At 42.0% G+C, this 15732-nt stretch overlaps 3 protein-coding genes across 3 annotated transcripts in view; all 3 read left to right on the forward strand. All coding sequences in view use genetic code 11, as the record gives it.

The window, feature by feature from the left end:
• Positions 1 to 1721: 1721 nt before the first annotated feature.
• On the forward strand, positions 1722 to 7615 carry EGR_08745 (Beta-1,3-galactosyl-O-glycosyl-glycoprotein beta-1,6-N-acetylglucosaminyltransferase; the record flags this gene model as incomplete). The annotated part of the gene is made up of 4 exons (XM_024497994.1): positions 1722 to 1804; positions 4003 to 4149; positions 5033 to 5624; positions 7106 to 7615. 4 exons carry the CDS (start codon positions 1722 to 1724, stop codon positions 7613 to 7615), a joined length of 1332 nt encoding a protein of 443 aa, XP_024347571.1.
• Positions 7616 to 9098: 1483 nt separating this feature from the next.
• Positions 9099 to 11790, forward strand: EGR_08746 (Neuroendocrine convertase 2; the record flags this gene model as incomplete). Its single annotated transcript, XM_024497995.1, has 3 exons — positions 9099 to 10145; positions 10355 to 10581; positions 10953 to 11790. The coding sequence occupies 3 exons, from the start codon at positions 9099 to 9101 to the stop codon at positions 11788 to 11790; spliced, it is 2112 nt and encodes a 703-aa protein (XP_024347572.1).
• Positions 11791 to 12914: 1124 nt separating this feature from the next.
• The window catches only part of EGR_08747 (Synaptosomal-associated protein 25-A), a gene marked incomplete at both ends in the record, with an annotated part of 4009 nt that continues 1191 nt past the window's right edge, over positions 12915 to 15732 (forward strand). The window contains 5 exons of the mRNA XM_024497996.1: positions 12915 to 12965; positions 12999 to 13040; positions 13438 to 13486; positions 15132 to 15249; positions 15397 to 15540. Of these exons, the coding sequence (XP_024347573.1) occupies positions 12915 to 12965; positions 12999 to 13040; positions 13438 to 13486; positions 15132 to 15249; positions 15397 to 15540 (404 nt within the window). The remainder of the gene's footprint in view (positions 12966 to 12998; positions 13041 to 13437; positions 13487 to 15131; positions 15250 to 15396; positions 15541 to 15732) is intronic.

Below are 15732 nucleotides of genomic sequence, written 5' to 3' on the forward strand. Positions count from 1 at the left end.
TGATCCATCCAGTCAGCATTTGGTGATGGTCTGTTCATAGCTCGGATAAACTTCGCAGATATTTGATCGGATGTTGAGCTCTCCCACCACCTTGCTACTCGTTCCATCAAGTAGCCCTCTCTGTTCATATGTCAAGATGGCCATTTCCGTGTAGACTCCTTTCGAGGATAGGATACTCTTCATGAAGCGGTAGGAAGGGCAAAATGTGTTGTTGATGGGGAGGGAGAGCTTTGGTTTCACCTCCAAATGTGGTAACGACTCATCTATATAAGCCAACACAGGGGAAGGCCAATTCCCATATTCCATAGATGAAGTGATTGGTTTGTTAGATCTTGATATTACGTTTTATCCCCTTGGGAGCGTTCCTTTGTTTAGTAGTGATTTTAGATGAATAATCAAGAATACAAACGCTTTTTTCTCTAAAGAGGTCCATTTGCTGTGCAGATAACAAAGACTTTGGTAGTCAATTATAGCTGCACCAGAAGTAAGTTTATGGATTCACTCTCGAGGTGTGAAACGTACCGTTTCCGAATTCCAGTACTTTGGTGATGGCCATGTCCCAGTAGCCTTTTAATGATCCACTCATTGAGGAGCTGTAAGCAAACAATCACTTAAATGCGATTCAAGTGACAGATCTCACGACATCACCTCATTACTCCCTGTCACAGCTTGTATAGACACACCGAATCGGTGTGGCTGATGTAAAGCATTGTGGACAAGGCGACAGCTTCAAAAAGTCCCTCACCGACTATCTACGTTTGATGTGAGTCACGGCTGGACAGTGAAATTTGAACCGGGAATTTCAATCGCCAAGAAAGTAAGGACCAAAATATTTATTTCTTTACTTACTTGTGACACCTTATTTTGTGGCTTCTTGAACATACCCATCAAATCGTCCGTTGTATTTAAGTGTCTTGGGGTGGCCACTGCTAAGGCATGTGGCTGTAATTCGATACGACTGGTGTTCCACGATCTCTGCCAATTCGTGTGGATGGAGAGTCTCAAAGACTTCAACCTCCATATATGCAGATCCTGTCATTAATGAAGCTGGTCGTTTGCGGCGCTTGGTTGTATCAAGGTGGCCCTCCTTGATTCCTAGGATAGGACGATACTGCCTCTGACATTTATGCTAGTTAGTCCCCTCCCCATGGGATTCAGATTAACTCGTTCCAAGAGCAAGTACCTTAAAAGAACAAGTTTGGGACTTCCTCACCCAATTTTGCAGAAGAATTATGCCTTTCGTGCAGACCTTGCATGTAGATGGCGGCTTTCGAGTGTAGCTTCGTCTACAACAAGCAAACTGGAAGTTCACATAGAATAGGAACGTAGTGAGTACTTTGGTTTAGCCTCTCAAGCTTCTCTACTCAACACAAAGCAAGTGCCATAGTAGGTTTGACCGTACCCTCCATTTCTCCTCGCGTTTGTATTGTAAAAGCAGTATTCATTCCGTCTCTTATGTAAATTTCCTAGTTTTCGTTATATCGTAGGTACTGCGCAACTGCCCTCAGTAGCGAGAACTACTTAAGTAAAATTGAGCATCTTTACGCATGGCACAAGGGAGACCAAACTCTCCTTTTCCAGCGTCCTTAAGTCGTGTGACCGGCGTCTGAATATGGTGGCAGAAGAGAGAGGAGGGCTGGAAATATCACACAGAAGTAATAAACATGGACTGCTAATCTCAAATAAGTTTAGTTTCTTCGGGCAGTGATTTTATTAGTAGTATGTTCTCTGCTTTGATTGCTTTGCCCCAGTCTAGCGACAACACCGGAAAGCTTGATAGCATTGACTCTGGGCAGGCGCAAATGTTAGTTGTAGACAAAAAACACCTAAACTTCTAATGTCCACCTTGTGAGAAATTAAGAGATGCTATTGTATGTAACTAGTCCGATTCAATCTCCCCTTCAAGGGTGATCGGGTTAATGCACAGACCTTGCCGTTCACGCACACGTCACCTCACAGGTCTACCGCGGAGTATATCGAAGGATATTCACGCATTTGCCCATTCACTAATGCTTTTATAGTCACTCGTCTCAAGAAGTTAGTGTAGTTTAAACCAAGCCGAAAGGTGTTAATGCATGCAAACAAAGTGACTCCTCGCTTTAAGTAATGCCATTTTGGGACAGGTTCATTGTTATCTTGTGGTGCTTGTTGGCTTGTGCGCGGAAGCCACCGAGACCTTGTCCGAATTAACTTAAAAATGAGATCTTCCACGTCGCCGACAGCTTGAGAACAGCCAGAGCGCTATATCCGCGAGCAGGTCCATTTGCTCGAGGATAGTTGTCACCATCCTTAAGCATCTACGATTACATGAATGACCCTTGTCTTGGCTAGAAATCCTAGAACTTAACTTGACCTTAAAACGTGTTTTATAGCATGTGAGTCTGTGTTTCTTACCTGAGTGAATTATAAAGCATGGATAAATGCATCACTTCATCGGTGTAGTGCTCTTTACTGCTCTCACTATTCTTCTTCACTTCCTTCCATTTCACCTTCAATCCATCAAAAACTGCCTTTGTTAACTTTACGGACACGATTTTACCTTTTCTACCTTGCAAACTCTTTGTGGACCGCAGTCAGTCGAATTTCGATGCCACAGAAGCTTGTTGGTTGGCTAGCCACCTTCTTATCCAATGTTTTATGTTACATTCGGCAACGGCGCGGGACCATTTCGTCCGTCCTTTCGGTTAATTTGGCTATCCAAAATCACACACAAGTGGCTTAAACAAGTTAAGTAGTATGGTGAATCACTTGGCGAGAGGTAGGCCAAATGCAGAGGTACGCATTCGTGTTGAGTCGAATAATTGGAGATGTATAGAATTGCCAAAACTGCTCATTTTATTAGCACCTGCATGCTTTGTGGAAGTCAGTGTGAAGGAATTAGCTGATGGCAAGGAGCTTAAAGGACCGTCAAATTGTCCTTTACTTCTTTTAGGTACGTTAGTGACAATTTTGCCTACACTTGGTACTGTCTGCTCACCGACCGACTGACTGGATGGATTGGATTAATCAGATCAAAAAAATCACTTGTGATGAAAAATGACTTTTTTAGCTGCAACGTTTATTATCTCCATACAATCCACCCACTACTCACCCTACATATCTAAGGCATCACATCTTTCTTAAAAGATCTCTGGTAACTGTGTGTATGGGAGTGCGTCTTTGCCCCTGTGTGTGAACTGTAGGTGGGTAAGTCCCACACAAGTTTATTTTACAGGACCATTTTAGTAGGGTTAACGTCTACCCGCTCCACATTTCAAGGCTCTTTACTAACCCAGAAACACCTTTCTAGTGGAAGGTTCGGAAATATTTTTTGTTTAAAAGTTTAGTTTGATCTCCTGAATGTAGGCGTGTGCCACTCTTCGAGTTGCTGATGTGCTTTCCCTTTTTTAGTCAATGTCTTATGCATCATAGGTGGTAATGCCTCCTCATTTGTTAAAATCGTCTGGAAGGAATTAAGCACAGAGGAATTCTCAAAACGCTGGAAGGCTTCGTATTTACACATACACACCCAACCGAAAACACTCACCGTACCTTAGTTACGGTAAAACCAAGATATCTGTTCTTCCAGACTAACGGGTTACAAATGCAGTTGTCTCTACGCATGGATCGTAATCACGATACAGCGCTATTGCAGGATAGTCCAAGGTATCCATGAAATCTTCCGCAGGAACAGGCAGGCGTATTAAGACATTTAAAGTAACCCTTATTCTTTCATATTCTTCTAGCATTTTTGCCTTGAAGGCCATCTTCTCAAATTATTTGAGTAGGATGTTTATTCTCGTTAATTTTTCCTTTTGGGACCATTCATACAATAGTAATCAAATATGAAGGAGTACAACTTCATGCTTTGAGTGTTGAATAGCCATGAGAACGTCTTTCTTACCGATCAGTGTGGATGGTTGGAATTTGTTTTAAAAGGCGACACATGATTTCTTGCCTGTGTTGCCAATTATTGGCCCGTGAAGTGTTAAATTAAAGGAGGACCTTTCCATCTGCCAATAGCATTGCAAAGACGTTGCGTCATCAGCAACACCAAGTGTGTGATGGAGAAGCTTTGCGTGCAGAGAGTCTCACAGCGCAGCAGCTCTCTCCAGGAGCAGCACTGTTGCTAAACCTTCTCCTTTTTCTTACTTTTGAGCAGGCAGCTAGGTAAGTCGATGCATACTGACTTTTTTATCAGACAAAAAACGACAACTTTTACCTGAGCCAATCTGGCTTCTTGCCTGCTTGTGTCACCTCCACATATTGGTGGTTGGTGTGTTTTTTAAAAAAATTTTTGCCTCATGCTGCACTTTAATTTTCTATTTAAACGGATAGGAGGTGTGTGTGTGTGTGTGTGAAGTCGATCGCATCAGGACTGTTGAAGTCGCCTTATCATAGCCAGGCTACTAACGTGCGTCTTTGGCCTACGAAAAGTCGTGACTTACTGACTTTCCCATTCCTCTTGTATCGAGACAGACTAACAAATCGCTAAGGCCAGAAGTTGGTTCCATTTGTCCCCACTCAATACACCTTTCCATCGTTTGGTTTGACAAGAATAATGCACTTTGACCATGATAAAAGAAATACTTTCCTCATACAGAGATAACTTTAATTAAGTACGATAATAATAACTTTTAATTTGCAAGCATATTCGACTTCTACGTCATGAAGTAACTCCTTAAATCCACCCTCTTGTATGTCCTTTTACAATCTTTTAATACTCTGTGGAAAGCAGAAGGGAGAATAATAAAAGTTCTTATCTTTTTTCTACCTCAAGAATGTTTCTTTAGTTTTATTTAAGCATTTAACGGTTAAGAAGCATGAATGAATTATTTAAATTCAACTTAACTGAGGTAATTTCACTGCCCTTCCAACTTGCCGTTCGCCTTGGCTAATAAAGCAATTTCTTGCCTCATCTTACAGATCCCCGCTGTCTGAAAGGAGATATGGCGGATTCCTATCGCATACTACTTCATTTTGCCTTGGCAGTGTTGATAGTGGGATCGTTGGTTATACTGTGGTACTACTTTTTCACAGTACCCTTCGGTAGATTCGTCTCTCCAATAATTGTTCTAAGCGGTGCTGATGTTGGCGGCTACGATAAGGGCACTGCCTTCGCCTTCTTCTCGTCCATAGATTCACCCGAACACAGGAATTGTCGTTTCTACCTGGACCGTTTTCCCATCAAACGGTTTGGAGATGGCGACATGGACATTGCCTACACCATAGCGGTCGAAAATGACGTGCGACCAGTGGCTCGAATCCTGAGGATGATTTACCGCGAAAACAACTACTACTGCATCCATTTGAACCGAAAGGCTAATTCAACCCTCTACACAGCAATGAAGGGTCTGTTGACGTGTTTCAGGAAAAATGTTGAATTAGTTGAGAAGAATTCTAGCTTTGCAGTGACACGAGGCGATGAAAGTGTTCTACAGGCACAGCTTGTCTGCGCTGAACAAGCCTTAAAGCGCAATAAAAGGTGGAAATACTTAATCAACATTGACGATGATGAATTTCCCTTGAGAACAAATTTGGAGACTGTGGCCATTTTGAAAGCCCTCAACGGAAGCAATCTAGTTGAAGCCTTTTCCACCAATAGCCTCAAACCAAAAGTGGGTAATAAGACTCTCCCCTTAGAAGTGAGTTAATATGATGTTTACCTTATCATTGCATTCACCATGATCCCAACCCACCATGATTTGGAGTATTTACGCTCCTTCCTATATCCTTGTAGAGGCGATGCTTCATAGGGCCTGTTTTATGGATGGGGGTGGTTTTTTGCCATGGACCAAGAAAACGTGATTAAGGTCATTGCTTGTGCAGCCTCTCCTTTCCTCTCATCTCCTCAAATAGGAGTTGTCGTTCTACTTTCCATTTATACATTTTTGGTAGATTGGTCTAATATTTTTGAATAGAAAGAGCAGTCGTGGAGTTACCACCCGATTAGAGTGAGTGCTTTGGCACTGGTGACTCCGTGCTTGTGAAGAAAGGCAGCATTGCTGTGATTCACAAATTCTGCCTACTCCTTGGTAGCCTGTTTCCTTCATTAGCTGTGCTCTCTACGACTAAAACAATTGATTCAGTAGAAAGAGATAATGTCACCAAAAAGTACGTATTTTGTATCTTAAAAAAGTGTTTCTTTGGGTGGATTTCATTAGTCCTTAAGTAGACACTCAGGGACTTGGAAACCCCACTTAAATTTTCGAGTGTATTTTTACCGTTCCAAAAATGCAATTTAGTGGTGAAGTAGTGCTGGAAAAGAAGAATGGGACGAAAAAATTCTCCTACTTTACAGGTTATTGCCACTCCGCCCTTACACAGGGGTTGACCCAAAACCCACCTTTTGAAAATCGGTAGAAGGAGAAAACTAGGTGGAATCGCTCCCCAACTCACCTCAGCTATGCAATTAAAATACAAAGTGATCTATTTCTAGATAATTTTGGCTAATTTTTCTGTTTATTTTACTTGCATTTCTCCGCCACCTAAAAATGCATCCTCAAATCCACCTTTAGCCTACAGGTCTGCTAAATTTTCAAGACTCTCTGGTAATTTATAATTTTTATGTCAAAGAGATGAATCCTCAATGTTCGGTTTGAGTATTTCTGGCCAACTTTTATGTCCTCCGTGTTGTAGGCGGCGCCTTTTTAGGTTCCCAATTCCATTGTGAATCCTATTTAAGTAGTATCTGAAGACTCCAAATAAATTCCTCAAAAAGGGAGGCAAGTTAGTTTTTCTTTTTTTTTACTTAGCGGTCCGTTGTTATGGGGGTTTTCCAGGTTGCCATGCCATTTGCATTTATTTGACCATATCATCTGCCCTGCCACCCGATTATAGCCTACCGTTTACCGTAATAAGATGCGTTCCTTTTCCTATTTTTTAAACAATTTTGCTCAAAAAATGAAGGTTTTTACCATGTTTTGGCTCGTATTACTAAAAGACGTCTGGGGTAATTTGCATGTCCCCTGGCTAAAGAGCTCGATTATCTTTTCCCCTCTAGATTGTTTCATGACTAAGAAAGAGGATTGTCTTCTTTGTTTTGTACATTAAGTCTGTCTTAGACATTTTTGGTTGCCTTTAAAACGAAAGAAGAGGAATCACTAATGGGTCTGTTTAACCACAGGTCACTTGGTACAAGGGTGCCAGCCACGGAGCTTATAGGCGAGAATTTCTACAGGAAGCCGTCTTAGGCCAAGCTGTGGCCCCAATTCGACAGTACCTACTGGAGCACCAATCTTTTCCCAATCCGGAGGAGTATTTTTTCCCCATTCTAACCTACAATTCCAAATTGCGTCTGCCCGGAGCATGTGTGACTGCTCCCAGTCCTAATACTGAAGTGAAATTTGGCTTTCTTGCCGAAATATGCATCCGGGAGGATTACGGAGTCAGGTGTATGACAAAGTATGATCGCTCTGTGTGTCTCCTTGGTAATGAGCACTTACCAATGCTAAAGGAGGCGTCACACCTCTTTGCGTCCAAATTTGATCCGAATTATGAGCCGGATGCCTACACAAACCTCGAGAAGTGGTATTTTGATAGAATTAAGGATGAAATGGAGGCAGGACTGATGCCTCGCCCAGCTTATGACACATACATCTATTCCACGCTTTCCTGCTCACAACGGCATATCTGACCGCTTTATATTACTCCCGTTGGTATACTTTATGATAAAATAGGTTTAATTCTTCTTCATTTTGTGCTATTAGAGTGTATTGCTGTTTCACTTCATGCTTAGAAGAGGCTACTTTAGCTTGAACGATAGATAATGTTGTTATTGCAGGTCAAACGACTTCTGATCTATAGACATGCAGAAGGTTGGAGATGAAAACATGACTTAAAACAACGAAGTAAAGTTGGCAATGATTGCAGTGTGTATGATGTGACTTTCTCCCCAATAAAATGTGCAGTCTATCTTTTCAAAAAAGGAGGAAGCATATTTTTATGAAACAAGGGTGATAGCTAGTTACAACCCGATTGGTTAACCGCCTTCCTATTGTACCTCTCGATTTGCAGTTGTTCTATTTGCCATTGTCATTCTAAAGATGGGAATTCAGTCTTCATTTTCTGTGCTTTGGGGTATCCAACGAGGGCTGAGGGCACGGTTACTTGAGCTATGCCTCACAGCCGGTTCCCCAATGATGCCGCCTGCACAGCGTGCTGAGGAGAAGGCGTGGCGGTGTCGGTCTACCTAAAAATCTACTGAGCTATCCATAATGCTCGAGGATGTATTTCTCATTTGATTTTCCTCCTAATTTGCATCTCTGCTATATTTCTGTGCATTTCTCGTGGGATTTCCCTGCTCAGATCACCTTGACAGTACTGAGATCGCCTTTTGTATTGAATATTCCCACTGCACTTCGTGAGGATGTGGCTTCCTCTCGGATAATGACGAATAAATGAAAAAAGTCAGGTTGTACTTTTAAAGTAGACTTGTTACTACGTCATGGAATTCCGCAGCTAAACTGTGCCAGCGTGGGTTACAAGACAAGTGCCTTTCTAGCCAATAGGCCTTCATTTGACTGACTTCCTCTTCTTTGCCCTTCACACTGCAATGGAATCAGGAGAAAAAGAAGAAAAAAGACACTTTAATTGCAAAAAATAAAGCTAATTACGTCTAAGGTTTTCGTTGCTAGTTCAGAATTTCCGCTTATGACTAATCTCCTGTGATGCCTCTGTTGAGTAAGTGGCTTTTGAACCTCCTCAATGGTGTAATCCCAGCCTTAGTTTGCATACCCTCCTAATCGCTTTAGTTTAACCGCTCACTCTCTCTCTCTCCTATCATCGCTACTTGATTGGTGAATCAACCTCACAAAAGTTGCTGTCGATCGCATCATTGTAAATACACCCCAATGTCGTGAAAAAAGCCCTTCACCCGAAATAGGAGGCAAATTTGGGACGATTCCTCGCTTTTCTTTGCTTTTTTTACTTTTGTTTTAAAATACTCCCTTTGAGAGGAATCATCCAAAGTGAAATGATTTATTACCAAATCCTAGCGGTGACGAAGTGATTCAGAAAAGTAGGAAGTCCTGTAGAGGAAGGTGAGATAGGAAGCATGCCTATTGGTCTAAAAATGCAGCCAATGGGCGTTGCGTCTCTAAATTTTCCCGCGAGAGGGCATGGACGCACCAGCCATGATCGATGACTTCACCCGCGCGTGCGGTCATGGACCAATGAGCGTGGAGGATGCCAACTGTCCTCCTCAGGCTTTGAGTCTTCTCCCTCTAATGCACCAGTTACGCCTCCTGATGGCTAGGCAAGGGGTTTTGGGCTGTCTTGTGGTCTTGTGGCTCTCTGTGAGCCTAATATCTGCTCGAATTCGCACAAATCAATGGCTGGTTCGTCTTCAAACTGACGGTCAAGAGGATCGAGATGCACTGAAAGCTCGTGCCAAGCAAATCGCAGCTGAAACTGGATTCAGGATGTGGTTAGAAGATCATAACACTTACTTCCATCCCAACGAATTCCTTTTTTTACACCCGAACTCGAAACAACCAAGCAAGGCTATCCACGATACCCTAGTTGGTCACCCAAGTGTTGAAAGTGCTGAACAGTTGAAGGGTTACAAACGCATGAAGCGTGGCTTTCGACCTATTGAAGAAGAGGAAAAAGAGTCCGCAGGCAGAGCACTCTCGCCATCCGAGGCCGAAATTGTCCGTGGACTATCCTCAGATCCACTCTTCCGAAAAGAATGGTATATTTATAACACAGGCCAAGCTGAAGGCACACCAGGTCTCGATTTGAATGTCCTCGCTGCCTGGGCTCAAAATATTACGGGTAGAGGCGTTGTGACAGCAATTATGGATGATGGGATAGATTACCTTCATCCCGATATTGCACCGAACTACGCCGCCGAAGCGAGCTACGATTTCTCTGGAAATGATGCCTTTCCCTATCCACGATATACAGACGACTGGTTCAACTCGCATGGAACACGATGCGCCGGCGAGGTGGCAGCTGTTGCCGGCAACGGTGTTTGTGGCGTTGGTGTAGCGCCTGATTCGCGTGTCGCCGGACTACGCATGCTTGACCAGCCCTACATGACCGATCTCATTGAAGCTGCTGCCATGTCGCAGGCCAGAGACATCATTGATATCTACTCTGCCAGTTGGGGACCCACTGATGATGGCAAAACTGTCGATGGGCCTAGAAATCAAACTATGCAGGTTACTGACTTGTTCTATCAGTAGTAATATACAGGGATGCAGCAAACGTTAGACTTGAAGCATATTAGGAGAAGGTTAGAGCTCATTTATCGTTTTTATACTATAAAATCTAGGTTTTCTTTCTGTTTGACCTCAAATTATGCCCATTTTAAGTTCACCTCTGGTCACTCCATTCAAAAGCGCAGGCATCATGAGGTTTGCTAATTTAGGCCATTGTTGACGGTGTGAATAAAGGCCGAGGAGGCAAGGGATCACTCTATGTCTGGGCATCAGGGGATGGAGGTCCGGAAGATGACTGCAATTGCGATGGTTATGCCGCTTCTATGTGGACCATTTCGATCAACTCGGCGACGAATGATGGCCAGACTGCCAGCTACGATGAATCCTGTGCGTCGACTCTTGCATCAACCTTCTCTAATGGCAAATCAATGCTGAGGTTGGTAGTACCTCCAGGTTTTAAAGAAATGTGAGGGATTTGGGGTGATATTCTGGACCATAAATTTTGTTTAAATGGACTGATTGATTGATTGAAGTACTTAAATAAGCTGGAATGAACTGGAAAAGGAATGCGGATTGTTCACTGGCAATAGCGCAGTCAACCTTGCCTCAGTCATCGCGGTTGGATTATTGGGTCATGTGATGCCAAAAAAAGTGCTACGCGTCAATCTCTTTCATTTCTGAAGTTGATCATGTGGTCTTTTAACACGTCGTCTCTACAGTATGTGGTGCAGAAATTTGGGCCTCTGAAAATGCCTTAAGATACACGATTCTGTCAGTAGTATAGTAATGGTAATTATCTTAATCTAGTCTTGACGCTGGAGTGGGAACAGTGGATCTCTATGGAAACTGCACGCTTCATCATTCAGGAACCTCAGCTGCTGCCCCAGAAGCAGCTGGCGTTCTTGCATTGGCGCTGGAAGCGAATCCTGAACTAACATGGCGAGACATGCAACATCTGATAGTGCTCACCTCCAAGCGCAATCATCTCTATGATCGTGAAGGCACCCACAACTGGACCATCAATGGCGCTGGTTTGGAGTTCAATCACCTCTTCGGCTATGGCGTTCTTGACGCCGGTGACATGGTTCGAATGGCCAAATTGTGGAAGACTGTGCCAGAACGGTTCCATTGTATTGCAGGCATTTTCAATGGCCGCAAGGTTGTCACTGTCGGCAAGCCTATCCAATTGGAGCTCTACACAGAGTCCTGTCAAGGGAATCCAGAAAGTCAAGTGAACTTTATTGAACACGTCCAGGCTTTCATCAGCATTCGAGCTAGCCGAAGGGGGGATTTAGTGATGTTCCTTACCTCCCCAATGAACACAACTTCAATGATTCTTGGAGCTAGACCTAAGGACTCGGATTCGCGTCGGGGATTCACTAAGTGGCCCTTCATGACCACACACATGTGGGCTGAGAGTCCGAGAGGTACGTGGAAGCTAACGGTGGGTTTGGATCCACAAAAGCATCGTTCCCATGGAGGTGAGGATCCTGCTCTGGGACATGCATTGTTGACTGAATGGATCCTAATGATTCACGGAACGCAGAAGTCGCCCTACATCGCTCTACCAGAAAGTGCAAGTCAGCTGGTACCAAAATTAGGGCTTGTGAAGCGGCAACACCTATCAGAGAGATTTTCAGCATGAGTATGCCCTCAACTTCAATTACCATCACTTATTTCATCTTCAACTCGTTGTCGCGTCCCTGTTGCGTGATGCCCCCAAACACTTAGTCATAACTTCAGATTGATTGGCTTTGATCTATTTTTGAACAAGTGTTGGTCTGTGTATGTCTAGTCACAAGTTTGCAATACCGTTGATAAATGCACTCCCTTTGTTCTTTGTGATATCACAAGAACGTCTCTCGGTTTATATGTTATATGAATGTGAAAATGCAAGATCTCTTTTAGCAAACATAAGTAGTTTTGCGAAAATTGTACAGTTATTGGTGGTTAAATAACTTATTTGCATATATGTAGCACGGTCCCCTTTATCCCCTCTTCCCTAGCCTTCGTGACCTTAGAACAATGAGGCTAATTGGATTTGGACGTATTTATTCCTTAGCATAAATGGGGACGGTTACAAGTTCTCGAAGGCTTAAATACAAAGCACTTCCCTAGTTTAGGTTGATGTTGACAACTTGTCAATCATCAGGTTGGGGTCAACTGCCCACTTCCTCACTGAAAAGCTATTCGTACAACATACATATTGCACAGAGTTGCAAAGATTGGGTTAAAGGGGTTTGCCCAATTCATTTGGTCAAATACTTGTCCCCACAAATACTTAATTTAAATAAGGCCTTGGTTTGGCAATCTAGTAGAAAAGAGGACAAATTGGCAATTAGGGTCCTACATTAAATAGAATAAAATCATTAGTTGGGCCAACTTAAAAATCAGTGTAATTCCAAAAATATTGACACTGCAATTCAATTTAAATACTGGGGCACTAATGATCACCAAAAAACTGCAAAACGAATCGCATAAGAAGGTACAAATCAATATTTAAATCAAATTAAAGGTCAAAATTCTTTCTAAGGAATATTGTAAAAATGAGAAAATTATTAAACATAAGTTCATATCCATCTCCCTTAAGGACGAATACTGTGGTTTGCGCGTTCATTGGTTAATAGGTACACAGGTACGCCTTTCCACTCATTTGCAGCAACTAAGCCTGAGGAAATTCACGTCTTGGTACAATAACAATGGTAACGTACTGCTTGCTTTTATTTCGTTCCTACCATCTCATAGAATGATTACGATCAAAGTCAACCCATGTCAGAACTTGAGCTCCTTCGAATGCAGGCAAATAAGAAAACGGATGAAGTATATTTCTTTCTAATCGTTCACAGTTTTTAGTCACTAGAGAGCACAAGAAGAATGGTTACGATGGCTGAAGAGGTAACAGAGATGCCTACAAATTTGTTTAAACGACGTTTTAAAGCTCCTATGTCCGCGTTTATTTTGCAATGACCCGAAATGACTTCTGCTATGCCTTCATCCTTGTGACCACTCATTTAATCTTGTAAAATCACTTATGTGTATTTTATTGTCTAGGTTCTTGTTAGTGAAGTTGTTTGTTTTTTCTCATGTTTTTGACTCGTATGAACAAAGTGCTTTTTAATAACAAAATCTTGCAAACCATGACTGTGGAAATAAGTTTCCACCACGTCTTGGATACGAATCGGAAATTCGTGATTTTTCAAGTCACTTTATCCAACAGTTTTTACGTATGCTATAACTTCTTTTCTGGTCTATTACTGTGCGGATTCTTACGCATTTTCTTATTATTCCTAAGAGCCACCAGATTGGTGCAGCCACAATGGAACAACTCTACCACCAAGGAGGTAAGTGGTCCCAAGATTAGTACACGTTCTCCTCCCTCTATCAATGAATGGTGATACCTGTCACACACAGAAAAATTCTACCGTATCTTTTTCTTTTAATAAGTAATGACCCACCAGGTCACATGACTTTCCTTCACACTGGTTTCGTGCACATCTACTGTTACACCCACGTAAAACTTTATCAACGCCATCCTTTCCCCTTTACCTGAGGCAGAAACTGCCCCTTTCTTAAATGAGGTTATTTGGAAGTGGCGCGTCTATAAACCGAATGGAAAAGGAGGACTTCTATATCGTTGCTCTCAACTTACTTGATGGTTTTGTGTCATCGTTATGAGTACTATTTTGTATTGTAGCATGAACTTTTCCATTTTTTATATTAGCACTTTTGTGGGCTTTTCGAAATTATCTAGTACTTGTCCCTAACTTATATGCTGATTAAGCGCTTGCCGACCGAGTTCTGTTGTCCCTCCTTGATGTTTTTCATGCATAAGTTCGAGGCTATAAAAGCGTTTCTGTGTTTAGATAGGCTATTTTAGTCATAAATTCTAACACCCGTTTATCAGTAGAACAGGTAAGGTCTGTCATTAGTACCTTATTTACAGGTTAAATCAAATGATCATTTCTTTCGAATGTCCATATTACTTTTCAAAAATTATAGAACTATTTGCTCCTGTCTTTTCTTACTTGTTGCTATTTAATTAATCCGACTTCTTTTTGTAAATAGAAAGAAAAAACTGTTTACAAAGAAACTGATTGCATCTTCATTCCTATCCTTGCTAATTGATAAAAAGACAATTTCTTTTTTCCTCACTTTCACACGCAACTTATCGTTGCGCCTTTTTTCGCATTAAAATATCCTATTTACGAAGTTATCGGCTTCCATTTGTTGTAGCTTTGCACACTTAGTACTAAATGTTTTATTTATTTGATCGTAATGTTTATGCTTATCTTATCCAACTCTTAACAGGAATCCACTCATTCGTGAAGGTGATGACCATGTGACTTTTTTTTCAAGTAATCTCCTGATCATTAAAAGGGATGAGAAGCGAATAAAGGAATTGATCACGGCTCAGCTTAACTCCTTGATAACTTTTTTTCCATCAAATGACAGAAAAATATTTGTTTCTGACTTTCTATTTTCCATTTCCTACTCCCTTGTATGTGATATAATTTTTGGTAGAAAATCACCTATTTACATATATTGAGTTAAATTCTTTGTCAGTTTGACCACATCTTTTGCCAAATCTCTTGAATCCAAATAATCTATTGTCCTAAATGAATCGTACTACATCTACATCTCATGACTCGACCCAATTGTCTGCGATTGCTCCAGCGTTGACCTTTATGTCCATTCCAGTGCTAATGGGGTTTCCGTAAATCAAGTCAGCACGCTTTGACTTTATTGCAATTTGAACAATTCACTTGAGCGAAAAGACTACACACCACACAAAAATCGTACAGGCAGTTAGATTGGTTTGACTTTGTATTAACTTGGTACGCCAGATTAGCAGGTTTTGTGTGTGTGAAAGAAGTACACAGGTCACGCCCGCATAAATGGGCTCATTGTCATCGTCCTTGTCGTCTTTCTTCCTCACCTAGCAACCTATTTTTATGCTCTCGATTGTATTTTTTTGCTACCCAATAGAACAATTGGATCGCGTCAATGACCAAATGAACGTCATTCATGAGGACATCAAGAGCACTGAGAAGAATTTGGACACTTTGGAGAAGTGCTGTGGTATTTTCTCATTGCCATGGAAAAGGTGAATACATTTTTGCTAACAGCTCACTTGTCTTATCGTAATGCTTGAAATGTCTCATGCTTGGTTGATTGGTTCGTCATGAGCCCTGTAGGGTGATTGGAGGTAGGCTGGCCTTGTGTGAACCATTGAAATGCTCGTGTTGTATAGAGTCAAGCGTCCCGGCAACGACAAGCACTTCAAGGCACGTGATTACACGGCACCGACAACCGAACAGCCCCCTAAGCCACATTTTGGCAAAAAGGCGCCTGTCAGTGGAGATCTCGCTCAGCCTGATGGTCCCTTCATCCAGCGGTAAGTATCTTCTTGCTTTGAATGCGCCGCAGAGGTCAGTTGAAACCTTTGGATAAGAGTCACAGAACTTAAAGTAGGAGGTGGTCAAGGAATTTATTGCACTTTCTCGTGATAACGTGAGACTTTATAAATCTTAATTAGTAAGACACCAGCCTATAAACTCCACTTCCCTAAGAGTTTACCTCTTGAAGC

This window comes from Echinococcus granulosus (assembly GCF_000524195.1).
Source record: "Echinococcus granulosus chromosome Unknown EG_S00118, whole genome shotgun sequence".
Classification (NCBI taxonomy): domain Eukaryota; kingdom Metazoa; phylum Platyhelminthes; class Cestoda; order Cyclophyllidea; family Taeniidae; genus Echinococcus; species Echinococcus granulosus.